Source organism: Anser anser (genome assembly GCF_964211835.1).
Source record: "Anser anser genome assembly, chromosome: 14".
NCBI lineage: Eukaryota > Metazoa > Chordata > Aves > Anseriformes > Anatidae > Anser > Anser anser.
In genome coordinates this window covers 4,722,043-4,748,760 of record NC_139735.1, presented here as the reverse complement: position 1 = coordinate 4,748,760, position 26,718 = coordinate 4,722,043, and the positions used below count along the sequence as shown (strand labels likewise).

The following is a 26,718-nucleotide window of genomic DNA, read 5'->3' as shown; positions in this document are numbered from 1 at the left end:
GACTATGTTTTGCTGCTTCAGTAAAAACATCCTCTGCATTTGGAAACTGAGAAACAAAAATAGACAATGGCTTCACAGAGGGAATTCTCAATACCCTTGCTCTTACATTTGCCATCATAAATACTCATTTACTACTTCAAAGTTTAGGTTTTTGGACTTCTATACTGCCTTCCATAAAAGGGTTTGAAAATGCTTCTTACATGCAAATAAGAGGAGAATTATCAGTCCCTGTTTATGGGTAGAGGAAGAAAGGTTCTGTGCCACATGACCTGTGTGGCCAGGGTTTTGTTGTTTCTTGATTCTGCTTGTATTCATTTACTGCATTAAAGGTGCTTCTCTCTAGTTTTTGTCTAACATTTCAAGTGGGTTATGTAGCTCTTTTTTAGGCTGTAGAGTGTATGTTTTGCATAAAAGAGGCATAGTGTTTCTGATTTTTCTGAAATTGAAGAATTTTCTCCTTATATAAAGGAGATGCTTTTATATCTCTCATGTTCTTTTAATTCTTTGGACCACTTAAAAGAGCCTTACCAGCCATTAACTGTGAATAAATCTTTGTGCAGATAAATGATCTCTTAGAAGAGGAGGAAGATGTAAAGCTTGAGCAGTCGGAAGAACTTCCAGAAGACGGCACAGAGAAACCTGTTGAAAGGCCAGCTGTGGTGCATCTAGATATGACAGGGAGTATCTCGGATTCCAGGAGCGTTACAGCATCAACAAGGTAACTTATTTCTGCCTTGGAGTTTGGGTTTAAAATACAAAGTATAGTCTGTTGTGTGTGAGAGTGAAGCTGTCAGACTTCTGTTTGTAGACACTGAAATGTACCTCAAAAGCTTACACAGTAGGTGCAGTTCTCATGGTAGTAAAGTGCGGAATAAAATGACTGTTCCCAAATTCAGTAGAAGGCCTGTAGAAGTCAGATTGGATTAACGATGATGATTTATGTAGAGAGAGGGGGGGGAAAAAAGACCGTTATTTTAGTGAAATTGTTAAGTGGTATTTAAACAATAAATTCTATAGGAGAAACACAAAGAATCTGTATGTTAGTAGATACAAACCCTTCTGTGCCATCTTTCCACCACTCCCTTTCTTCATACTCCCTTCCAATAAGAAATACAAGCGTTATTTCTTGTCGCATGCTAGTGGGCATAAGTGTCCTTACACGACCCTAATTCATTTCTAAACCCATGAAGATTTGTTTATCCAGGTCAGTTTTTTTCTTTGTAATGCTTGTTTTTGTCAAGTGTTAAATGAAAGTGCTTTCTTATTTTACTGTAGTACATAGAATGTATTCCATAAACAATTACAATGAAGTCTCTGTAGGTGTGATTACTTCCTGAAAATATTCTAGAAAGAAGAATCACCAGGGTCGAAGGGGATCAAGATATGACCAGTAGGACGATGTTTGTGGAGAGCTAATAGTGACTGTTAATGATTTTAGCTTGGAATTTAGGGGAATAAGGTTCTGGAATGGCCCTATTAGTAGGCGTAATGCAGAGGAAATTTTGAGCAGTTGAAAGGTGGCATTTTGAGAGGTTAAATGAGATTTCATAGAAGAGGTTGCTTGCAACTGCAGAAAACTTGATTTGAGGATCCAGAAAGTCTTCTTAATTTGAATTGAAAAGAAGACTCTGGATGCGCTGTTCAAGTACAGTGTTATAAAAAGTTGACTCCTTCATACATTTGTAAAACACCTGAGCATTCTTTTTCAGTTCATTTAAACTCTGCTAGCTAAATTTAACTCAGGGTTGATGCTGTTGTTATATCAATATGAGTGACATGACTAACACTTATGCACAAGGTGAGGTTTAATTTGTTAACCGATTTTTAGAAAAAGTTTTTTAGAAAAATACATAGAAAGACAAGGTCTCACATTATCTAAATGGGTGTAACTACTGCTGAAGCTGGGAGACCTGTATTACCTGCTGAAGAGCCCGACTCTGGAAAGGGCTGTGTTTGGGTAGGCTGTGCTGGTAAAGAGCTGTGAGCAAGTTTGGAAGCTGCGAAGTCTAATACAGGCAGGAGTATTAGAGTGGGAGTCAGCTTTTAATTAAGGTATACTCATAAAAGGTGATGCATAAACTTAAAATCGTACTTGTCTGAGAGCTTATTTGTGCTTGCTTGTAATACACAGGTTCATATTTTATTTGCTTGTAGTACACAGGTTTTTTTGGTCTGCTTTACTTGTACTTAGAGTTGACATTTTATGAATGGAACTTTACTTTTTCCCTTCTACAGCACGTATTTCAGTATGGACGTGTAGCAGCTTGTAGGGAGGGGTGACGGGGAATCTGTAAGAGATGTGGAACTAAAAGCAGCCAAACGCAGGGAGATTCAGGAGTAGGTATAGTGCCTAAGACTGACAGGTCATAAGATGGCATGGATTTCAAGTTGAAATCTGTTTAGCTGCTTTGCTTCACACTTTATTCTGCCTTGTTGCAGGAATTTGTAAAATGTAAAATAATGAAAAAAACCTACTTCTGTTGTTTTGTAACTAAAATCATATTTTAATTATATCCTTGGCAGTAAGGCAGCTGCTTAATTGTAGCTTGACTTGAATTCAAACAAACAAAAAAGCCTTCCTTAAACTGGAATTCAGCAGAAGTTCCTTGTTCCAGCTGAAGTTTTTAAGCAATTCTGCTGTTTATAGTTCCTTTGGTGCTTGTGGAATGTGCAAATGCAGCAGTAGTGACAAACTCAACAAGTGTAAAAGTTTAAATTTGATAGCCTGAAGAGAAAAATCGTTTTACAGGATGTTTAGGGTTAATTAAAAATTAATAGGCATTAATTATGGTTGGCATTTTGCATAATTTGTGGGGAAGGGTAGGGAAGAATACTATAGAAGCAGAAAGACAATTTTGACTGTAAAACCAGAATAATTGCACTAAACATTACAAATAACAATAATTACAGGCTGAACGAAGTATGCTTTATTAAACTTCCAACTACTGTAAATATTTTTGGAGATGTAAAACTTTTCATTATATTCCTTTAATGGCTTTTTTCTGTTTCATTTCCTTGATTTAAAAAATAAATAAACTAATGTTAATGTGGATTTATTGGGATGCTTGTCTTCACATAGGGCCTGCAGCAGTTTGTAAATAAAAGAGAAGTAAGTCTTAAGGAATTGTAAGAGTCATGTCGACCAGAAGTTCTCTTGCTGTTACCGGGCTTTGAGAACCAAGTATCTCCATAGCTTTGGTCTCTTTATGGAGTAAAGAAAAGAAGACTGAGGTTGTGTGTTCGTCATGTTACTGATGGATGACATTGATTCATCTGATAGGGCGTATGACCTTCCATTTAGTTACCTGAACTATAACTTAAAATTCTTCTCACTACCTTTTTTTCTGTCCTCGTTCTGCTCGTTCTTTCTAAACCGTATGACCTTCCTGCACTGCGTGGGGCTATTTTGACTCTGAGTGTGAGAGGTGAGGTGAGAATATGGATAACCATTAATGCAGTTCGAGTTAGTGACTGTTTGAGAAGGATATTTAAAATAAACCTGTTGAGTGATCTTTCAGTCTGTTAACACAGCCAGGGAGCGTTTCTTGCACGAGCTGACATTGTGTATGTGAAGGAAACGTGTTCTCTGTTTTCAGGAGCCTTTTCAGCATGGCTCTGTCAGTTTTGCTCTCCCGACTTCCGTAGAAGAGAATTACTGACTCAGCATTGCAGCTGACTTTAAGATGTGCTGTTGTAGTAATCGCTTTAGGGTCCTTATCTGTCACTATTCTGATTTTTTTTTTCCCCCTCACAGCTCTTTGTCAAATAGTATTTGCTTTACTTTTCACATTCATCTCAAATATTGTCAGTCACAAGCCTAAAGTAAGACTCCCTGATATGTTCTTGGGGCATTTCAGGATCGTATGTATACCAGGTGAGGTATGGAAGTAGTAAGCTCGGTGAGCAGTTTGCTTTTATCCCCCCATAATAAACTCCATGACAAGGGTGAGCTCCTCGCTCCTTGTGGGGTATATTACCCATTTTTTGTCTTAATTAGCTTGGGCAGTGAAAGAGAGGAGATAAGTTTCAAAGTAACACAACTTCCCTGTAGCAAGGCTAACCAAATATAACAAGTGCCTGAATTACTAGAAAATACATTATTGCTTTTGTTTCTCTCTCTCTTTAACATCCAAATACTTGTCCCTGTTCCCGTCCTGGAAAATCTGCAAACAACATGTTCGAAAAGCTTTCAAGTGTTGATTGGGCAGCTTATTGTCAGGAGTGACCTCATGTTGCAGTCTATTTCTATTTAGACTGCAGGGTTTAGTGCAGCACTCCAGAAGTGCTGTCTGACACGCAGCCATCGGAGCCGAGCAAGCAGCATGCATAACCAGCAGCCACCATCCCACTTTGCTGTTTCTCAGATGAAGCATTTTTACATGAAGTGCTCATTTGGGATAGCAAAAATAATCAGAATGGCCTGTAAAGTTCTGCTGCACAGGTAAATATACGAAAGAAAAATGTCACTTTGATAGGAAATAAGACTTTTTAACCTAGAAAAAAAATGACATGAGATTAATGTATTTTGGGGATATCATGAAATGAAATACTATCACGATTGCTTTTGTTTTTAATGAGAAAATAGGATTAGTGTACAGTCAGTAAATTAGCAAGAAAAACTTTGAAATGTTTTATCTAGTTAATGTATTTTTCTGTCCGGGGATATTTACCGGGACTTTTTATGGGTAGGGAGAAGGTGCAAAGGGGATTCTCGGGAGTGGGTTAGCATTATGAAACAAAGATGTTTACCTTTGTGTGTCTTGCTGTGTCATGCTGCATTAAGACTGTGTAGCAGTATAAATGACAGCTTTTAAATAAGTGTTCTGGAACTGTGGTGTGTTGGTTCGCAAGTTGTAATGTTTTCACCTAAGAGCGGTTGACACGTTTCTTTCAAAAAGTGCTTAATTGCTAAAGTGATTAGTGGAAGACGTAAGATATTCTTTGCGTAGTAAGAGGATTGTTGGGGCTTTGGAATACTGCTGACTTATGCACATCTTTTGCTGAGTACTTCTAATGCATCTGAAGGTGTTTACTAAAAGCATTGATGAACAGTCCTCAGCTTGTGGGGGCTGAAGGTTATGCAGTAAGATGGAAAATTTCTGTTGTGAATTTTATCTGGAATCTTTTGGATTCTTTGGAGATGAGCTTGATTCTCCCCACTCTTGACACAGTTCCTCATTGTCTCAAGTGATAGAATAAAAGGATTCCAGGCCATCAGAGTTTCCTATAAATAGTATTTGTACTTGTGCCCTTGACTGATTTTTTTTTTTTTTGCTCTCTTTTACATCTAGTGTTGCAGTGCGCTGTGCTCTGATTGCCTCTCTCTTTTTTCCCCCAATTTGTCCTAGGAATTCCTGTTTGAATAGTAAACTGGTTTTAATGTATGCAATTCCAAATTAGAACTTCCTGAAAGTAACCATTCATTTTGTAATGCAGCTCTTGTAGAACTCATTAAAAACATCAAGACCAGATACTTAAAAGTACATTTTTCTTGTTTTGAAATCTCATTATTTTTTCTCTGAGATTCTTGCTCATGCTTCTCTCTTATCTTGTTCATGGGGCTGATCTCACTGACAGCTTTGTCTCTGTTTTTTTTATTTCAAGAAGTGTCAAAGCAAAAGTTGTTTATCAGAAGACTTTAACACCTTGCAGAAGTAGTAGGGCTATGCAGAACTTCTAATCACAGATACATCAGTGAAAAAAGTTGAGGTACACAACTCAGGATATTTACTTCTGTCACTGTTTCTGGGTTTGATAGAAAGCAGAAATGCTGGTGTATTCAGACTTGCTCAGGTGATCCAGCAGCTTTGAAATTAGTGGTTACAAGATCTAGCTTCTAAAACAGGTATGCCATTTTTCCAAAGCTATGTGGCAATGTCTGCTGTGGAACAGGACTTTAGAGGTGACTTTATTGTCACAGCGTTTGGAATAGATCTGTGTTGTCTCCCTCTCGCCCTGAAAAACAAATGCCATAACCTTAAAATGAGCTGGATTCAGAATTGTGTCCCTTAAAAGTTCCGTGAGCACCGGCTTGGTTGTGATGGTGTTTAAATACAGTGCACATCACTATTAGCTACAAGATGCCTAAGAAAAAAAAGATATCATTATGTTCAAATACTTTAACTACTTTCAATTAAACACTACCTGATAAGGAAAGTCCGTTATGGCTTGTTGCATCTATTTAAAGGAAGAAGAAACAGCAAGTCTGCTTCAGGTGATCTGATTATTTTACTTCTTTAGTGGTGGATGTAAAACTACTAATACACTTGATAAGATCTAAACAAGATACTCCTCACTGTATTAAAATTATTCTTGGGTAAGCAGAGAGACTGTTAAATGATTTTTTGAGCACAAGCAGGGCTGTTATCAGCCAGAACCATCTTGCAGAAGTACCTGTTCAGTTCTCTAGTGAGGCTGCAATATCCCTCTGCTCCTTTATATTTCTAGGTTTACTTAATGTGTTCATGAAAAACATTTTTAAAAACTACTTTGGCTGCCAACAGTATTGCTGCATGGTAAAGAGTAGATTAAAATATTTTTTTTCAGCTTTTTGAGCTTAGGTATAGATATAGGAAGGAAAAGCATTTGTTTACATTCCATGTTGAAATGAAGTTTCTATTTGTGTTTTCCTGAATGAGACATGTAAGTTGCAACTCATTGTCAGTTACTGTGCATTTTTCATGTTGACATCAGCATATTTACAATCACTTTGGCTAAAACTTAAGTATTATGTTTACAATAAGAGAATTTTGATCATATTAATGGAAAATTGGAGAGGGAGAACATGTGCTTGAGTTAACTTACTAGTTACTTTTTTTTTTTTATTTCCTTCCTCAAGAGTTTAATATTCTAGACTGAAGTGTCTTGTGCTGGGAGATTCCTAAGTGCTTTGCAAGTGGCTATACCGTGTCTCAAAACCTCTGGAGAATACCTGCCTTGGACTTGAAATGTAATTGTCCTTGGAGAATGCTGCCGACCTTTTAAACATTGCAGAATAAAATCATGCAGCAATCTGACAGGCAGGGGAAAATCTCTGTGAACTTGCAACAATGGAGGAAAGCAAAGTAATTTGGAACTTGCTTTAGGCTGCAAGGTTAAAATCTGCATTCTTAAGCAAGGTGTCAGGAAGTCTTTTGAGACTAAGTGATTAGTATTTCCCATGGGAAAGACCATACCTCTGAGAGCTTACAGCTTCATAATATACTGAGTATTGGCTCCTGAGAGAGAGAAACCTGCGATGCTACTTCCACAACTTTGTCTTATGATGGCATTCTTTTTTATTTAGGTGGAGAAATCTTAAGGGGGCTGCGAATTAGTGTTTGTTTTCTTACATATTTGTTTTTATTAGCTTCACTAGATGTTTTAGTATTTTCTAAGTTGCTTTCTGTTGTTTTCAAGACTTCTATTTAGTGTGGTGATTTTTTGCATTACACTAACTTATTTCTTCTTTATTGCAGTGCTCATATCTCTCCCATAAGTATCTTGCCAGCCTCTGCAGAGTAAGTATAATGACAATGTAAAATTTGCGAATTGTTATTAGACGTTGATATGTCGTCTTTCAAGAAAAAGAAATGCAGTAGGTTTGATGATTAGTTATAAATGAGATATTCCAGTGTGAAATATTTCACTTAAGAAACTTAATGCAGAAAAAAACCTAATGTGTGTCAGTGTTGTTGACTGCAGAAGTGTGAGAGCACAGTATGGTAGAAGTGAGATTTGAAAATGCGTCTGTTTTTGTGCTTAGATACTTCATAGGTGCTTGACTCTAAAATTATAACAGCTTTCACAATGTAATTTTAGTACCACTTCTAGTTGTTAATAGTGCAGTTCAGAGGAATTGCATATACAAACGCAGAGAAAAAATAAATCAGTTTTACAGGCCTAACTTTTTTTTATTTTGAATGAGATGCTTAAGAAGCACTCAGCAGCCTACTCTTTTATTTATTTTTTAAAGACTGATATTCACTTGACATACTGTCGGGTGTGCTCTGTGTCCCTCATCCATTACTTATTCATTGTCTCCACTGTTTTTTGGATTTTGCCTTTCACAATTACAGCCCTGTTTAGGAGGCGCTACAGCCAGCTGTGCTGAAATGGCACCTGCTCTGAGGTTGACGCCAACCTGCCATAGACACAGGATTTTACTGTCACATACTTACAATATTAGGCTTTAGAAGGTTTTGGATATGCTGGTGTGCAGTTTTTAGTTTGCTTACCATAGTCATTGTAATGTGTAGGTCACTCTTAAAAGACTCGTAACAGACTTCATAATATTTTCTGTGCAAGTCTTATTTAATACAGTAGGGGTTGGAACTGGATGATCTTTAAGGTCTCTTCCAGCCGGAGCCATTCTATGATTTGTTCTATGAATTTCAGTACTTCCCATTGTCTTTTCGGAATAGATAGTCTGCTTTTTTTTCTTTGAAGTACTTGGCATCATCTGTTGTGTACTTTGGTATTTTTACCTTTCTGCATAGCTGATCAATGCAACAGAGGATTCTTAATATGATTTTCTTGGCTTCTTTTTTTCCTTCTAGCATTTTAGAACGAACAATTAGAGCAGCTGTGGAACAGCACCTTTTCGACCTGCAGAGCAGCTTAGATAACGATCTTAAACATATACAGCAACACAGACTGGGCTGTAACAATGAAGCAAAAAATCCCAGCGGGGATGAAGAAGGATCTAACAACCAGTAAGAGTTCTTGAATCTGTCCTGAATTGTATGGGGTTATGTATTTTAGCTTTTCCAAACCAAACTACCCCAGTCTACCTCAACTCAAAGCAAAAGTTATGACTTTTGCTATTTAACTTAAAATTTTCTTGCGAAGTAGCACAAGAGCTTAAATTTACCCCATTATATCACTTTTATTTATCACTTTATGTCATTTATATTACTTGTGACTTAGTTTTACCATGTAAAAAAGCTATGGTAGGTACTACTTCAGTTTCTTTACCATATCATTCGACATCAACATAGTTGTTGTTACATACTACTCGGGCTGGCAGTGTCAACAAAACAGTTAACAGCAGGTAGAACGAACACTGTAGGTCTATTTGTGTAGGACTTCAGTCTTATTTGATTAGCTTTTGTTATAAATTGTACTAGGTTATGGGTGTAGCAATTGCCAGGGCAGCACTGAGAAGCTGGTACTTTCTGGTGTTTATTAGGTATAAATAAATAATCATGAATAATTCCCAAACTCCAAAGGACTTTGGTATGTAAGATGCTTTGTGGCTCAGAGCCTGAAACATTGTGAAATATTGAGAGACTGAAATGATATTTTCTAAATGTTCTGTCTTGACTGTTCATCAGGAGTCTTATCTGTGACAAGAGTTTGGGCTAAAGTTAGCAAATGATTGTAAAAGTAACAATAAGTGCTAATAAATGTTCAATTATAACTTGAGTTTCAGTGTTCAAGATCTAATTTCTTTGAAGTGAATTATAAGTAAGTGGGTAAGCATTGAAAGATCTCCTGTAGCTGAATTTCTTCAGTTACAGCATAAGCGCTTTTAAGTCTGGCAGGCTTCACAGAAGCAAAAGCTAAAAGTACATCACTGCAGGTTTGAAACCAATATACTCTTCTGGCATGGTGACTAGTTCAAATGCTTCTGATCATCGTTCCATTGCGGATTAACCGTAACAGATGATACATGATAGTGTTCTTGAAAGAGGTCATCTGGGTTCTTTAAAGCAGTGCAGTCAACAGACTATGCACAAGGCAAATATGCAGCTATAACAGATAACTAAAAACCACACTGATCATGTAAATTTTCTAGGAATAACAAATAACTGCAGAAATTAGAAAAAATAAATTAAAGTTCCAAAGTATCCTGTTTAGTATCTAGACACCTGAGAGAAGAGAAGCATTTTTAAAAGTAGTTTGGAGTTCTTTGTGAGAGGAGAAGGAAGGCAAAGAAGTCAAAGGCTTGTGATGAATTACAATATAATGTGGTAACTAGCATGCTGACATATAAAGGATATGTGGACAGACATACCTATGGTCTAAGTAGTTTTAATTTGGGAATACTGTTACAGGCCTTAACTTGGGTACTAGGAAGATAAAATGTTAGAAATAACAGGGTTTCTCAGTGAGGGGAACATCCTGATACCAGCTTTAAATTAGCTTGAGAGGAGTGTAGTCACAGCAAAGCAACTTCATTTAGATGTGGCAGTTTCAATACATCATTGCATTCCTTAGGTCCCCATAGTGAGGGATCTATGCATGACCCTTAATAGGAGAATCAGGGAAATAATTTTGTATATATCTATCCCATACTGTTACAGAAAACCTCAGAAGTGTATATAAACTGCATAAATAAATTTGACTACAACAGGTGATTGAAATTCTATGTATTGCCAGTATCTTTAGTCAGAATAATTTTATCAAGAGGAAGAAACAACCTAACATTTGATACTGTTAAAGGATTTTTTTTTCTGATAAACGTTTAAGAACAGGCTGCTAAGTCTTTCTGTTCCTCTCTGTAGGAATGATGTTATTGAAGATAATGACACTGGTAGCAGTGAGAACACAGGAGGCTGCTCTGAAGTATTGGTTAGCACGGATTTAGACAGTGAAGCTATGAAACACGATACTGTAACCGAGGAAGAAGAAAGCGTTCAGGTGAGAGGAGGAGCTTCCTGTATATGAAAACTGTAAACTGCAGCAACTTGAGCAAAGTACTTTAGTGATCCGAGTCTACCTAATAGCTCAGATGCAGCTTTACGTGATTCTGTTGCTTTGTGCAGTTAATTGCCTTTTCTGCTGTGCACACTTTGTAGACATGCAGAGAAATTTTTATGTACTTTTGTGCAGCTTGTTTGCACCCTGACTAAGGGTTTTCTCTCTTTCACAGGTGCTGGCCCTTCCTTCTGCTCAGGTAAAGGTAAGTCAGTGCTGTCCTTGTTGATACACTAGTTAGAATAGCATCGGTGTTAATAAAGACTTTGTGAGTAGAAAAGGATCTAGAGCTATGACTATAGAGTAGCCCACAGTTGTGCCTTTTGCTGTGCTAAACAGTGGGAAAATGTTAGTATGAGAATTTTATAGGGAGAGTATGGTTTTACAACTGGCCTATTGAAAAGAAAAAAAGCTTCCATAAGAAGCTTGTTTCTCAGCCTTTTCTCACTGTTTCCACAGTTGTTGTTTTCTGCAGTAGGGATAGTTGTCCTGTCCTTCTCAACACATCTTCAAATCCTGTCTACTTGAAAGAGGTTCTGGTACCTCTCCTTAAACCTATCTGCTTAGGTATTTGACTTCTGCTTTGCTGATAGTTTGTGCCCCACCATCCTGGTACACATGCTAGGAGTTTTAAACATGTGGTGTTCAGCAAAAGAAAATGAAAGAAATTACAGTCAGACATCAGTCTCTCATTCAGGGTACTTTTATGTGAGCAGGCAATGCTGTAAAATACATCATTTAAAAACAAACAAAAAACCCTTGAGAGAATACCGTTACTACCACTTGTATGAAATGGTACATATGCAGCTGTTAAATATGCAATTCTAATGAAAAAATCAATTCTGTTCTTCCTCACTTACTTGAAAAACTTCTGTTATAAGAAGTTCTATAAATTTATATTCTATAAATTCAAATTTTACAGGATGTATTGATTGTCCAGATTCTTTTTTGATGCATTAATGCCAGGTCTTGTTATAAAATCTTCATTGGATTGGTATCCTATAGGGCAAAATGCCCCAAGCATGATATTAGAATTAAGTAATATTTTATTTAATCTAGGTGAATACTATGTTTGCAAGAACTGTGCTGAAAGTACAGGGTAGAGTGGCATATTTCTACCATCTGCATTTTTTGACTGGCTGTTGGTCATCGGTCATCTTTTATGTGTAGTATGTTTTAGGCTTTTGGCCTTTTGACAAGGAAAGCCTTCAAGAGTGGGTTTCTCATGCTAACTCCTAACTCTTTACTTCCCCATTACTCCATATTTAAAATATATGCTGAGCTCCTGAAATCAAAACTCAAAAAATACAAATGTAGATAGAGACGACAAAAATTTCAAACTGGTCATTCTTCATCGCATTTTATGCAGTTCTAGTGGTTCCAGTAAAAGAACAGCTGAGAAATGAGAATTATACTTCTTATGAGAATTATATTTCAGAAGTATGTTCACTTCTGATTTAGAAGTGCCTTACTGTGCTAAGAATACGAAGGGAGAATGTGATTCTTAAATGGTTGTGGATAAATGTGCTTTCTGCTGATGGGCAAGTAGGATTGTAGGAATCAAAAGATGAACTTCTGTACACACAAGCTTTCCTTCGGGTCTGAAATGAAATCAGAAGCAGCTGCTTCTGTAACTGCAGTAAATGTGCCTCTCCAGGGTGGAAATTATCTGTTGGAGTATGAAATGCCCTGAAATTGTTTTCCTGAATTGGAATTTGGCACGAGGACTGAAATAACATGAAGACGTGAAGAGAAGAATGGAGTTATGCCTGATAAGGGCAAATGTTACATAGCCATGTAAAATCGTCAAATGTTATGTATACTTAAACTCAGAGTGACTCTATTCAGACATTTTAAAGACCGTTTGGGAGACTTTCTTAAAATCTGAAATCAAATGTAATCTGATATTCAAGAAGGATATATTTTATAATTAAAATTACTTACATTCTCCCCAATAAGAAACTTCTCAAGGAAAGCAGTTGCTGGGCTTTGGCTTTATCTAAGCCAAAAGACTACTTAAAGTAGTCTTCCTTTGCCAACTTTTAGTGCACAAAACGGTTATGTAAATTCATCTGAACTTGTTTTATGAGATGGTGTCGTGGCAATGCCAGCATTTCTCCATACCCTTCCAGTTCTGTTGTTGCTTTATTTAGTAACGAGGATTAGTAGTTACTTTTAGAAAGTCTGTCAGACTTGTTTCATTTCATAAATGCTGAACCCAAGTCTGCATCTAACTCAGTTATCTTTGGGAGCAGGACTACCATGACTCTAGTTACCCCCAAACTCATGCTAAGGCGGCTTGTAGTGGAAGTGTTGGTTTCTTCCTTAAAAACAAAACAGCACCTTAATCATGGTTTGTCCATAGATGGAAGGTCATTGTTGGTCTAGTGAATAAAACGCCTGGTTCCTGGCCTCACTTTAAATGTAAAAAATATTGCATGGTTAAATAGCATGATTTCCACCTATGCATAAAAACTTGTGCTTTCTGTTCTCGAGGGCTTTTCTGTGGTAAGTGATTATGGAAATGTTTTCAGCTGAGAATGCCATTCTTAAATCTTTCTAAGCATGCTTTTTGCCAACAGGCTGCAGACGTATTATTGGAGCAATGTGATAAAGATGCAGAAGTTGATGGAGAAAATAATATTGAAAGGTATTAATCTTTTATTTATCACTGAAATGGCAGAGTGTATATCGTCAGATTTGAGAACATGTGTACCAAACTGGCAATTTGTGACAACACAGTATATAGCATGAGGGAGGGGAAAGTAAACATAAAATTTCTCTGAAAACAGAGAACAAGATGGAGTTACCTTTTTATGGTGATAATATAAAAGACATGGAACTTAATGCGCTTAAACTTAAGTACAAACCTATGATTTATATCTTTTTTGTCAAAAAAAGATGTCAAAAAATAGATGCCTATGTTTTGGGCAACAGAAATAGAAGAAAAATGTTATTTAATTATAATTTTTTTGGCAATCTGTATCACTCTTAATGATTTTGGAATTAATGCTGGTAATAGTGATTAGCCAGAAAATTGTAAAGTTCATTTGCAGTTTGAGTTCAGCACTGATTTAAGTTTTAGTTCAAGTTCAATTTGTTCAATTGTTTCAAAGTACCTATTCCCTGTTCAAGAATAAGGGTTTGAGCTGTTTCCATTTCCAGCTTAGTTCAAGTCTATTAGTCCAGGTGCACATGCTTCAGTTGGAAATAACAGAGCCAACCCTATCCCCAAAACAAAGGAAACAAAAAAACGTAATGTTTGGTCCTTAGGATTTTACTGATCACTTTAAAGAAATATATTGCATATCTGCTAAAACTAGACTGCTGTATGTAAGAATGGAATGCGTTTAAAGTGATAACCAGGTCTGTCTTGTTTTTAGGCAAAATAGTATTTTGGCTGGTGGCAGTGATAGAGTATCTTCAGAGATGCTTCTGGTAAGTTTACAGTTTCATTTATATGCAGATACACAACATCTTATAAACTTATTTTAAATGCAGATATTTTAAAAATAAATTTAGCTTTTACTAATTTATGTTGTGTTGGTTGGTTTGCCACAAGATTTGCAAAATCCTTACCAGATCTCTTCACCTAGCTTCACAGAAACTTTTGGCAATACAGCAAGCTTATACTTATGCATCTTATATAAGGAATATTTCATTATGCCAATACTTGACTAATGTTGGAGAGGATGAGGGGGGGAAGCTTGTTTGTGGAATATGGGGGCATCTTTACTTGAGTAAGGAAATTTTTTTTTCAGAATTTCCAGAAGTGTGGGAAATAGTCCTGAATAGTTACCTGTTTTTCAGTTGCTAAATAAGAATAAAATTGTTCTATGTTATTTAAATGCAGGATTCAAGTAGCAAGACTTGTGATCTTAATGCAAATACTGATTCAGAGGTGTCAGGGGATGGTGATGTTTATGTTTCTGAGGAAGCTCTGGGTGTCCAAATACCACGTCTAGATCTGAAGAATGCATCTGATGGTGACAAATGGGAAGGTAATTTTCACCCTTCAACTCACAATATAGTTAGCTAACAAAAATACGTAAAAGCACTTTTCAAAGTAGGAGAAGTGGCTTGACAACTTTATGCTTTTTTTCTTTAGTTTGATACAAATAAAATCTTCCTGTACATGTGATAAGGTTGGCCACGTCATGATATAAGGTCCCATCTTTTTTCAGAACTTTCTGCAACTTAATTAAGAAAGGACCTTAAAAATAAAAAATAAAAAAACAGAAGAAAAAAATAGTTAAAAAGCAGCTAAAGAAAGCAAAAAAGCCTAAGCTTCATACAAGAGCTTTTCTTTAATTTTAAAAAAAAGTGACTTAGTGTTCCCATGACTGCCTCTTACCTGAGTCCTTATAAATGCTTTATCTGATGATATCATGCAGCTGATATTCATGTCGTATCATGTTTTTGATCTTTTTTTTCAATGCAAGCTACTGAAGTTCTAATACTAGCTGTTTGACTTAAAATCACTAAGCTACTAAACACAGCCATTTATATTTGATTTAGTCTGAAAAGTCTGTCGTTTGTTTTGTTTTAAACATCAGAAATGTCCAGTATTGGTTTCCTTTTCACTGGACAACTTGAAACAGCCAGTTTTCAAGTAAAAGTTAGGTGCAGATGGGGATGATTTCTGTGCTCCTTTCCCTCTGTTGTTTGGATCTTAGGAAAAGGGAAAATGTAAGGAATAATATAAGGAATCCTCTTTGAGGCAAAACTGTATTTTTTGACATTATTCTTTATGGCATTCAGGTTTAGCAAGCCTCTGAACTTGTGACTTTATTGAACTTTGTTGCTCAAATCTGTGGAAATGGTTGTTTAGACTGTCCTTTTACTTGTGTAGAAACATAACTTCTCTGTACGCTAACAAGAGCAAAATGCTCTAGTTGATATCTTCTTTTCAAAGTACTTGTCTTTTTACATGTTCCTTACATCCTATTTCTTCTGCCTGGTATTGATAACTCTGAATCATCAACTACACCTTACCAAAAAAATATAAATAAATAAACCTAAGCGTTGGTCCGTTAAAATGTTGTGAACCATCACCAACAGGATGACCCCAGTCTACTTATTTCCAAGTTTTAAAGATTGCAAATACAAAGCAGTAGATTTATGGTAGTTTTACTACACGAGGATTAGGTTTTGCTTCCAACAGACTGTTCCAGTGGCAGCTATTCTTTGAGGTGCCTGTAAGTGTCATCATCAAACATTAATAACGCACTAGTAACAAAGAGTGAATGTAATTACTTTGTGTTAGAAATATTAGAGTCAGTGAAGCATACCTCAAATGTATGTATTTAACAGCTCAGCATGTAGTTGTAGAGTGTCTGCATGTAAAGCTTTGTATTGAAGCTCAAATAATAATTAAAAATGCTGTTAAATGGTCAACTTCAGTGACAAATTTCCAAATGGATTCCCTCTGTGAATCCATACTTCATTTTTAACCCTTCTAAAAATGACATTTGGAATTTGGATTATTTCTTTATAGTTGTGAAATACTTGCCATATGTTCTCAATTTTTATTTACATTGTTTACTTGCCCATTGTTTTGTTGCAGTTTCTATCTGTTTAATACATATTCTTAGAAAGTTTGTGGATTCCATTTTCATTATTTCTTCAAATATTTTCATAAAAGTTGCTTTGTTTTTGCTTATCCAACTAGCTTTATGATCTTTGAAGAGAATGTAGCATATCTATATATACATTTATATTAAATGCTTTTCAGTAGTAAAATCGTGGTATTGTGCAAGACATGGTATTTTACTGTGAAGCTTTTCAGTTTGGGCTATTCTTTAGTCCTTTTTAGAATGGTTATTGGGGTCGCAGCCTTCCAAGGCATTGCAAGTCCTTGTGGTGTTCCGTTTAAGTACTTGGCTTTGTAAAGAACTCTGTACTAGTCCAACTCTTCCATGATATTTGGATTATTAAATCTTGTGTGATGGCAATTTTAATGGCCTGTAACCAATAGAGCTGTTGAAAATGAACATTGAATACTTGCTGCTTTAATATGGGGGAAAATGCAGATCAGTTAATCTACATTTCTGAATGTATTTTTCTGCATTTGTCCTGCTTTTTGGAAATTATTACCATCTTTTATTGACAAAGTGTGAGCAAAACTATATTTAGAACTTAATCTTTTGTGAACATGAAGATGCATGAGACTCTTATTAAACTACAGTAAGTCTTTACTATTCCTGTGTCAGTTCTTTGTAAACCTTTTCAGTAAACAGTTCGAATTTGCTAAGGACTGAGCATCCTTATGTGCCATTGAAATTGCTTGGAAGTCGAGGGTGCTCAGCGCCTGGCCCATAATATGGGATTTTTTCCCTGGTACTGTATCTTCCTGCTTTACATGTTATGTATGGTTTGTTCTGACTGTGCTGTGTGTTCACTTTAGTATTTTTGCCATTCTTTTTCATTTTATTAGCGCCATGCCCTATCACTTTCCCCCTCATTGATTTCAAAACAATGCATCTGCAGAGAGAAGGGGAGGGTAAGTATGGTTCGCCATACGTTCAGTTATCTGCCTTTTGATAGTTTATGGTTTGCTTTCTAACTAACCCTTCACCTGCTGTCCCTTATCTTGGGAATGTTCTGATTTGTAAGTTTTTTTTGTTCCTTCCTCCTCTTCCTCCCCCTTCCCTACCTCCCCCCCTCCTCCCAAAGGTCCCCTTCATGTATCTTGTACTGTGTAAACAGGCAAGGTTCTAGCTTGAAAAAAAAAAAACAAAAAAACAAAAAAACAAAAACCACACAACTACCACCACTGAAACAAAACAACCCCCCCCATAATACTTAGTAAATGTCCACTGGAAAGCAGGTACAAGGGTTACTTTTTTTTTTTTTTTTTAAGATTACTTTGTGGGTTTTATTGTTGTTCTGCACACTTCGAACCCAGTTTTCAAAACTTCTGATTTGGACTGTGGAAAATACAGGCAAAGTTCTGAAAGGGAAGGGGGTGAGTTTTAAACTAAAGTGTTTGGAAGGCTCTGCCAGCTTTTTGTTAGATGGCAAGAAAACCATAGTTGAGAATTGTAAGGAATGTTAGCAAGTAACTTCTCAGAGGGGTTAAAAATAATTGTTTTGGAGTCCCCCGCCCAAAAGAAATCACCTTCCACAAATTAAGAAATCTCTTTTTCTTAGTGGTGTCAAGATGGATTTAAACTATATATTAAAAAAAGAAAACAACAAACAAAACCAACCGCCCCCCCAACCCAACAAACAACACTTCTTTAAAAAGACTAAATGAATGAGTACTGTAGGCTTATCTTGCTCAAAATCAAGAGGACAGTCTTTCAAAGCGTATGTGTAAGGTATGAAATGTAAATTCCGCATCAATATATTGTAATGGACAGTAAATATATTCTCTTAACTTCAGATTTCTGATGATAATGCTCTTACGCTGTTGAATTTTTCAGAAATGCATACTTGTAAGAAACACTTTGAAAAAGGGATCCTAGTGTGCATACTTCATTTCAGTACATACTTCTTTCAGTTGTTATATGACAGAATTTGTAGCTTTCTGATGTATTTCACTGTTTTTATTCACTTTGTGTATGACACCACATCCTTTATAGCATACAAGACTAAGCTTTGGGTACACATTTTTGTTTCCTTTTGACTCTTGTTTGTAATTCTGTTAACAGATGAGTACCATTTTGTTTCCTTTTTTTATCTTACAGATCCATTTCCCGCTTTCAAATCTTGGCAGGAAGACAGTGAATCTGGAGAAGCTCAGCTTTCCCCACAGGCTGGAAGAATGACAAATCATCCATTGGAAGAGGACTGTCACCCAATACTGTCACATCGTAGTTTGGATTTTGGGCAAAGCCAGCGTTTTTTACATGATCCAGAAACGCTAGATTCTTCATCCAAAGCACTTTCTTTTGTTAGGTATTGTATTTTAATGCAACTTGCACGGTGTTGGGACAGGAGATGTTACTTCCAGTATGAAAATTCAGCTGATTAACAACCTCATGGTTTTCATGGTATGATAAATTAATTGAAGACCAAGGTGCAATGTAGCATTGTATAGCCATTTGGTGGTTCTGCATACCCAGGGACTGCCATAGCTGGTCAGACCAGAGGTTCTTCTGCGACAGTATCGTCTCTCCCAAGGGGGCCACTGTCAGGTGCTGAGGGAAAGAGTGTAAAAATAGGACAAGCTTGCAGAGCTTTCCCTGGCATTTAGTCAGGGCTTCTGGCAGCCTACTGTAATGGCACTTCCTGGGCTGAAGATATAGATTTTAGTTATATCTTTTTTTTTTTTTTTACCAGTCCTTACTGGACTGCTGATCTATGATTTTATGGAAGTTTTTCTTTTTTTCAGTAGCATGAGTATTTATCTTCATGTTGCATAATTTCAGATTTGTTTCACGTATCCACTTCCAGTAAAGAGCCAAGTTACACCCATCCTTGCAACAAAAACATGCAGTAATAATCTGAGAAGACTTCACTTGGGTTGTGGAAAGCCTTCATTCAGAAGGGTTATAGGAAAGAATCAACCATTTGAGGGAGAGGTGTGGGATAGCAGTACAGTGAAGGCAGAGGGTTCTTAATGAAGGTTCTCTTGCGGATTTAGAGGATCAAGCCCATTTAACCCAGTGGATGAAAGCTGAGTTGTAATTAAGCTGCAGGTTATTTGTGTGACGCTGGAGAGTGTGATCCTCCAAAAATTGTATATAACCTGTGGCCTCTACTGTATAATAGTACTACTATGAAAAGCAGTTTGAGAAAAATCTCCATGCTTGTTAAGGAAGAAATAATCCCATAAAAAAAAAATTGGAACACGAAAGACCAAATTTAGAATCTCTAATTTTCCATTGACAAACTGATACAAACAAATACTATTCAGAGTGTTCCCCAGCTAGCAGCAGAAGATGGTCGATGAGTACTGTTAAAATGATGCAGAAGGCTGACCTGCAGAAAAGTGCTGATTATAATTAGCTGTTCTCATTCCAAAACTAATAAGGATCGACAGTAGTGGATTATTAGATTAGTGCATCTAATATCTCGAATTACGTAGATGTTACTAGTTGTGTTGAGAGATCTTTCAGGCGCCTTGTATAATACATGTACTAGAAAATTCTTATGGTTAGTCTTGAAATGAAAACGGTTTTCACAAGGAGCAGATGTCAAGGGGCTGAACAAGTGCAAAAGGGGATTCAAAACTGGAATCACATGCTGCAGAAATGTATTAGTAAATCAAACAGATCAGATGATGGAGATTATTCTTACTATTTTTAAGATAAGCATCTAGTAGTTTATCTAAGACAGATAAGTGGAGCTGTCTAATTACCAAGAATTCTTCAGTGGGAGCTTCTAGACTAGGCTACATTCTTTGCCAGGTATTTCAGGAAGTACTGATAATCTAGGTAATTTAGATAAACTAATGTACTGTCAGTTACGTTGTCATTAAAACAGTTAAGATCTTTGTGGTGGCTAAAATGCTTATTACACGTGAATTTCAAATGCTGTTTTTCACCAAAGAGCTATTTCTGTTAGGGGTATTATTGAAACTAGAGAGGAGAAAATAATACATCATGTTTGAAGGCAGTGGATGATAGCATTTTGATTCAGTAGGTAAACATCTCTGACTGAAAACCTGAGAAGAATGGATTATGAACTGGAGGAAAAAATACAGAAATTAGTCACCTGCTACTCAAATATACAGTTGTTTGCACTGGTTTAATTATTTTAAATGACATTTTAAAATGTTTTTAATACAGAACACGAAGAGCATCCTTCAGCTCAAAAGATGACAAAAGGGAAGACAAGACGCCTTATCAGCTTGTCAAGAAATTACAGAAAAAAATAAAGCAATTTGAAGAACAATTTGAAAAAGAGAAAAACAGTAAGGTAAGTTGCCACTTCTGTTTTTATTCAGGACAAACGACTGCACGGTAGAGCTAAGGTACTTCTTGTATTTCATCACTGAGCAACACTGAGAGTTCGCAAATGAGAATAATCTTGTTATATGCTGCTGTTTACAAAAGTGAACCGAACAACAGCAATATTAGAAAACATGCCGTAATGCCTGAGCCCAGAGAAGGGCAGTGACATTCAATCTGACTGAAGGGATATCTGATGAGGCATGGAGACAAAAGTGTCTGTACTACTCTGGTTCAGCCTCTGATATTTTGCTTCAACCTTATTTTCACAAGTGTTGTTCATTAAGTTGGCACTGAGATCTTACCATGTTCTAAGAGTGGCATCCATGTTACTAGTCACCTTTGCTGTCATAAATATTGCCAAATCTTGTATGAAATGTTTATAAACAAGCTTTAATGTGCTTGTCTACATAAAACTTTGTTTGTATTATTTTTCAGCCCTCCTATAGTGATATTGCAGCCAATCCTAAAGTTTTAAAATGGATGACTGACCTTACCAAATTAAGAAAGCAAATAAAAGGTAAGGGATGCTATACTTTTGGTTTTGTACAAACACAAATTATCTACGTGACTGAAATTGAAGTGCTAAGTCATTCAGCAGAATTCCACAGGACAGTAAAAATCTTTAATTTCTAGATTCTGACTTATTTTATTGCAGAAGCAAAACCAAATTATTCTTTTGGCTTTATTTTTAGAAGAGAAACTTTGCCCATGCAAACTTCTGTGTTCCTTGGTTTGCAGTTCAACCAACTGAGGGACTTAAGTTCTTTTAAACCTTTGGATTAAATATTTTTTTCTATTTTCAGATGCAAAGCAGAAGAGCTCAGATGGAGAATTCATACCTCAAACACGTCCACGGAGTAACACTCTTCCAAAAAGTTTTGGTTCTTCTCTTGACCAAGAGGATGAAGAAAATGGAGATGAGATGCGTGTTGTGCAGAAAGAGAAGAAGCCCACCAAGGAAGCTACGCTTGAACTCATTTTGAAAAGATTAAAGGAAAAACGAGTTGAGAGATGTTTGCCAGAAGATATAAAGGTAAACATGAAGGTTATGGTTTGGCCATTTCTAAGAAAACAAGGGAGGGACAGAGAGTACGGTCAGATGGTTTAGATATCGTTTCATCAACAAAAAGGTGCCTTTATTAGCAGCACTTTCCCAAGCTCTCCCATTTCAGACTCTGTAGGGAAATGATCAAGATAAACCACATTTTCCTTGCTCAGTCTTTATTAAAATATTTACAAGTACTTACTGACAATATTGGACAAATTTGAATGGATTAAGATAGGACATTATGCTCGTAACTAAGCTAAGTTTGGTGAAGGCACATGTATTGCTGATACCACCTGTAGAACAACTGTTGAAGTGGCTTGTGTTTGATTAACGTGAACTATTCTTCTGACAGAAAATGACAAAGGACCATTTGGTAGAAGAGAAAACATCCCTCCAGAAAAGTCTCCTGTATTATGAAAGTCAACATGGACGACCGGTAATACTTGGTTTACTTCATCAAGCTGTGCACTTAAATAACAGTAATTCTTGTGCAGGAGTAATACCAGAATTTAATGGTGCTTTTTTCCCAAACACAAAGTTATCTGACAGTTTCCATGTTGCCATCAGAGGAAATTACTGCACTTCTGAAAGTTAGAATGTAGGTATTGATTCATTACCTAGGCCTTTTTCTGCAGATCAGTAGGTTTTAGGATTTTGCAAAGTGATTGGTATAGTTTGGTGCAATGCTTGTGAAACAAAGAGAAATCTTTAACGAACTAAATAATGGCACTGTTGAATTTCCAGGAAAACTCCTGAAAGGTTATTCTGGATTTCACAAAACTAAAAATGCTGAGGCACTTTTTTTCTAAACTATGTGGCACGTATCTTATATAATTGGAGATATGGAAGTTAGAGGAAGTGACCAGCAATTAGTGCCAAAAATTCTGGGTTTTTGAATCATGGGCATTGATCAGCATCACTAGTCCAATTGCAAGATCTTTCCAGTTACTATTCTATTAGCCTTCTGGACTTGGCGCACTAACTTTATAATCAGCACCACCATATATGTATCTGAACAAGCCTTTCAGTGCTGAAAACCAAGGAAGAATGATGGTATTAGTGATACTGGCACTGGACTTGGAATCACCTTAGAAAATGCCAGTAAGTGCTGATGATAACCTTCAAGATTTATTATGTTAGTAAACATAGTGGCCAAGAAATAAGAGTGAAATCAGGTATCAGATAAAATCTCTCTATAATTTCATCTTTTTTTCCCCTGTCACTTCTGTAGAGTAACCATCATTGCTAGTTACACAGTCTTCTGTGGTTCTTGGTCCCTTTTTTCCTTTTTTCTACAGGTCTTTAGAGGGTCTGCTTCTCTTTAAGTTCCCCTAACTTTTAGGAAGTCGTAACTCTATATTTTTCAGGAAGAAGGTTAAAGTGAGAAAAGAGACGGGGAGGGGGGGAAGCACCTTCTAATTTCCCTTTCTCTCCATAAATCCCATTTCATACACACAGTTTAAACTAGTTTTATGTTCCTAATTGGAATTTGTGGCCTGGCATGAGAAGCATACCACTTTGTGTTTGCTTTTGTATATTACTGAGTGACTGGTGTATAATTAATTCTGTGGTTTCTCTGCCTTTAGGTTACTAGAGAAGAAAGACATATTGTGAAGCCACTTTATGACAGATACAGACTTGTAAAACAAATGTTAACTAGAGCAAGCATTACTCCTATTCTTGTGAGTAAAACATGCTATTTATGTTTTTCCACTTTTCAAGTGTTAGTCTGGCTTTAGAAAAGCTAGGAATACTGTTCCATAAAACACATCTTTCTTTTGGAAGATATGAGATGATGTCATTGTATTTGAGGCATTTGATTTACTGCTGAGAGCAGCGCAGTTCAAAGCTATCTGTGACCTTGACAGCTCTGAGGAAGTAAATGGTTCCCAGTGGAAGTAAATAAGCTGTTACAACTTTCCTTGGATGACGTTCTCAAGGCACTGTGCTAGGTATAGATCCACAGTACATATTGTACTTCTAGTTCTCCAAGGAATAGTAACACCAGTTGCGATGAAGTTTGCCTCTCTTCTGTAGTACAGATTAGTGTTACCAGAGGCATGAGCAATAGGATGGCCGCAGGAACCATTCCATTCCTTTTTGTTTCCCTAGTGTGAGATCTGTTACCAATGTCTGCAGCATCTGTACAACATCTGCGCTTTCATTGTGTCTTCACTTCATTTCCTTCTAGCTTGTAGTGCTCTTTCTTTTCTTTCTTTCCCCTCTTGTAAGTGATGAGGAAGAAAAGTGTCCGTGTTGTGCAAGGAGATTGATAAAACCTTTTTTATCATGATCTGTAAGGCAGTTGTGGAATGACAACCAGCTAGATGTCTGTTCTTCAGGAACTATGATCAAAATCTTGCAATGCTGACCCAGACTTGGAACAAAACATAGTTTTGATATGAGCCGTTTGACCCTTTTAGAAGGAAGGAACTGCATAGCTGACATGAGATAATCTCTTTACATATAAACAGTCGTCTATCAGATTTATGTAACTGGGCAGTGGCTTACTCAGCAGCAACTTAATCTACAGTCTACGTTGACTCTGTCTGTTCTTAGCTACTCACTTTAAGCTGAAGAATATTGAGATTGAAAACAAAAAACATCTCAAGATTGTTCCTTTTTTCCATATACATTTTGAGTAGCTGATTTTATAGACAAACGATTTACATGGCAGTCCTGTTTCATTTTAAGGGCAATGTTAAGTCAGTAGCCCTTTCTGAATTCTGTACACGCAGAATTTGCTCTTAAATCTTTCTCCAGCACTGGTGAGACACAGGTTGTTTATTGGTGTCCTTGACTGGTTGGGTTTTATCTCATTTCTCACCTCAAAAATTTGACTCTTCAGTTGAGATGTTTCATGTTGCCAGTAGCCTTATGAATATCAATGTCTTTTTTTTTTTTAACGTTGTGAAACAAAGGGATGGGTGATATCCAGCCAAGAGGATTTTAAATTCAGAAGAGCCCTTAGTAACATAATTCCTGTTCTGTGCTGTAGGCAACAGGCACAACATTTCACAGGCCTCTGCTTTTGAAATCTGTAAGAAAGACGAGTGGAACTTTCTAATTACCAAGGATTGTTCAGAGGTAGCTTCTAGGTAGGCTGTATTCTATGCCAGATATTTCAAGAATTGCTTTTTGGATTATATGACAACTACTTTCATGAGATACCTGTTAAGGTATCGTGGTATACTAATCACATACGCTGAAGCCTGTATGGCATTGTTCGAAGAGGCAGGAAGCTCCTCTAATTGAAGTTCTTTGACAGGTCATTGTCCGTGTGGCTTTCATGTTTCACCTTCCTCCTGTTCAAATAGTCTATCTGTTGAAAGTGTTTATGCTGTCGAGGGATAATGGATGAGCAGAGCATAACAGCATGTGTGTAACGGGCTGCTAACAGCAACACCTGTATATCACAATGATACCTGTTCTGGCTGAAGTTCAAAGGATATTGACTCTGAGGTAGTAATAGATGACTTTGGTGTAGCACTTCCAATTGTTGGGCTTCAGGTAGTCTAGAAAGAGAAGCTGGCAGAATTATTCCTGCTGCGTGCATGGCAGAACATACGAAATGTCTCTGGCCTTATATAACTTCATTTTTGTAATCTGCCTATGGTTTGGGAGGAACAAGAGTGAATATGAATTTGATCTTTACAAATTTTATACAAAACATGTAGAGTGTTTTTTATTGAAAATTCAGAGAGTGCTACTGTTTCAGCTGCTTTTACATAAATTACAAGCTACAACATTTTCTTCTGTTTCAAGGACACTTTGGGCATCTTGGCCGTTTGGTCTTTAAGCTTGTTTTGTTTGTGCTCTGTAAATCTGTTTGCAGTCTCCTTTTTCTGAAAGAAGTACCACCTTTAAGTGTTACGCAACTTGAACAAAACTGACCAGCATTTAATGTCTAATTGCACATAATCGAACTTGTAATATTGCAGGGTTCACCATCAACCAAGAGGCGGGGGCAGGTGTTACAGCCTATTATTGAAGGTGAAACTGCACATTTTTTTGAAGAAATTAAGGTGTGTACAATAAATACATTTTAAAAAAATGTATTGCCAAGCACTTGTAATAGGGAACTGAAGTGTTTCTTACTTTGATTTCTGCTTTGACTTTCAGGAAGAAGAGGAGGAAAGTGATGGTTTGTCCGCGGACCTGAATGATATCTTAAAAACTGCTGCCCAAACACAGTCTGTTTTAAGCCCAGTGGAGAACTCAGAGTCTGATGTTGAAGATGGTCAAGAGAAACTGACCCGAGACCTTAGGCTGTCAAGTACCCGAGCTGCTTCTATGTGTGTATAAATAAGAAATGACTAATTCTACTACAGAAGTTGTACTGATTGCACTTAGTCATGATACCAAATTTGATGATGTGTGGAAAGGATTGACGTGTTCAGCATTTCTCAGGAGGTGTTTGGCTTGAATGAGCATTCTTTCCTCTGACATGCCTAAGATCTTTTTGTGTTTAGTGAATTGTTTAGTATTTCTAAATCTTCTTCAACCCACTTGAGCTGTGTAGACAGCAGAAAATTTATACCCTTTTATTAACTACTAGTTTGTTCTCAATATTTCACGATCAGATACCGTATTCCTTATAAGCAAGATAAATTTAGTATTAGTTTAGTTAGCTCAGTTGTTTCTGAATATGCTTTGAAGAATCTAAACCTTATTTTATGGCCAACAATATTTTTCTTTTTAGGCCTGAATTATTGGAGCAACTGTGGAAGGCCAGAGCTGAAAAAAAGAAGCTACGCAAGACATTACGAGAATTTGAAGAGGAGTTTTATCAGCAGAATGGAAGGTTTGTTTAGCATAAAAGTACATGTGGGACAGCAGCTTTGTTTTGTAGCCAAGTGTTTCTTCAGCTTTTTATATGAATTTTACCAAATAGAATCTGATCTGTTTTAATCTTTACTATGAATAATATCTCGAAGGAGGTAACATTCTTGGGTATTTTCAATAGTGGAGGAAGCCTGCTCTAGAGTTTTGTTTCCTCTATTACAGTCTGTAAAGCATAACAAGGAAAATATTTTTTTATTAAAAATACAATTTCTTTAAATATTTCTTTAGAAGTATTTTTATTAA

At 36.6% G+C, this 26,718-nt stretch overlaps 1 protein-coding gene across 9 annotated transcripts in view; it reads left to right on the top strand.

Moving 5' to 3' along the window:
* FAM13B (family with sequence similarity 13 member B) overlaps positions 1-26,718 on the top strand; it is a 60,542-nt gene that overhangs the window by 30,612 nt on the left and 3,212 nt on the right. For 4 of the 9 annotated variants that reach the window (XM_083798326.1, XM_083798325.1, XM_083798328.1 and 1 more), the window contains exons 7-24: positions 561-718; positions 7,458-7,499; positions 8,538-8,693; positions 10,488-10,623; positions 10,856-10,885; positions 13,263-13,330; positions 14,064-14,118; positions 14,534-14,681; positions 17,117-17,182; positions 18,372-18,582; positions 20,418-20,547; positions 21,018-21,099; positions 21,386-21,615; positions 21,983-22,066; positions 23,217-23,312; positions 25,572-25,655; positions 25,753-25,925; positions 26,333-26,434. In XM_083798326.1, coding sequence (XP_083654452.1) covers positions 561-718; positions 7,458-7,499; positions 8,538-8,693; positions 10,488-10,623; positions 10,856-10,885; positions 13,263-13,330; positions 14,064-14,118; positions 14,534-14,681; positions 17,117-17,182; positions 18,372-18,582; positions 20,418-20,547; positions 21,018-21,099; positions 21,386-21,615; positions 21,983-22,066; positions 23,217-23,312; positions 25,572-25,655; positions 25,753-25,925; positions 26,333-26,434 — 2,051 coding nt within the window. The remainder of the gene's footprint in view (positions 1-560; positions 719-7,457; positions 7,500-8,537; positions 8,694-10,487; positions 10,624-10,855; positions 10,886-13,262; positions 13,331-14,063; positions 14,119-14,533; positions 14,682-17,116; positions 17,183-18,371; positions 18,583-20,417; positions 20,548-21,017; positions 21,100-21,385; positions 21,616-21,982; positions 22,067-23,216; positions 23,313-25,571; positions 25,656-25,752; positions 25,926-26,332; positions 26,435-26,718) is intronic. The other 5 variants (XM_083798329.1, XM_083798331.1, XM_083798330.1 and 2 more) reach the window with 5 other exon arrangements.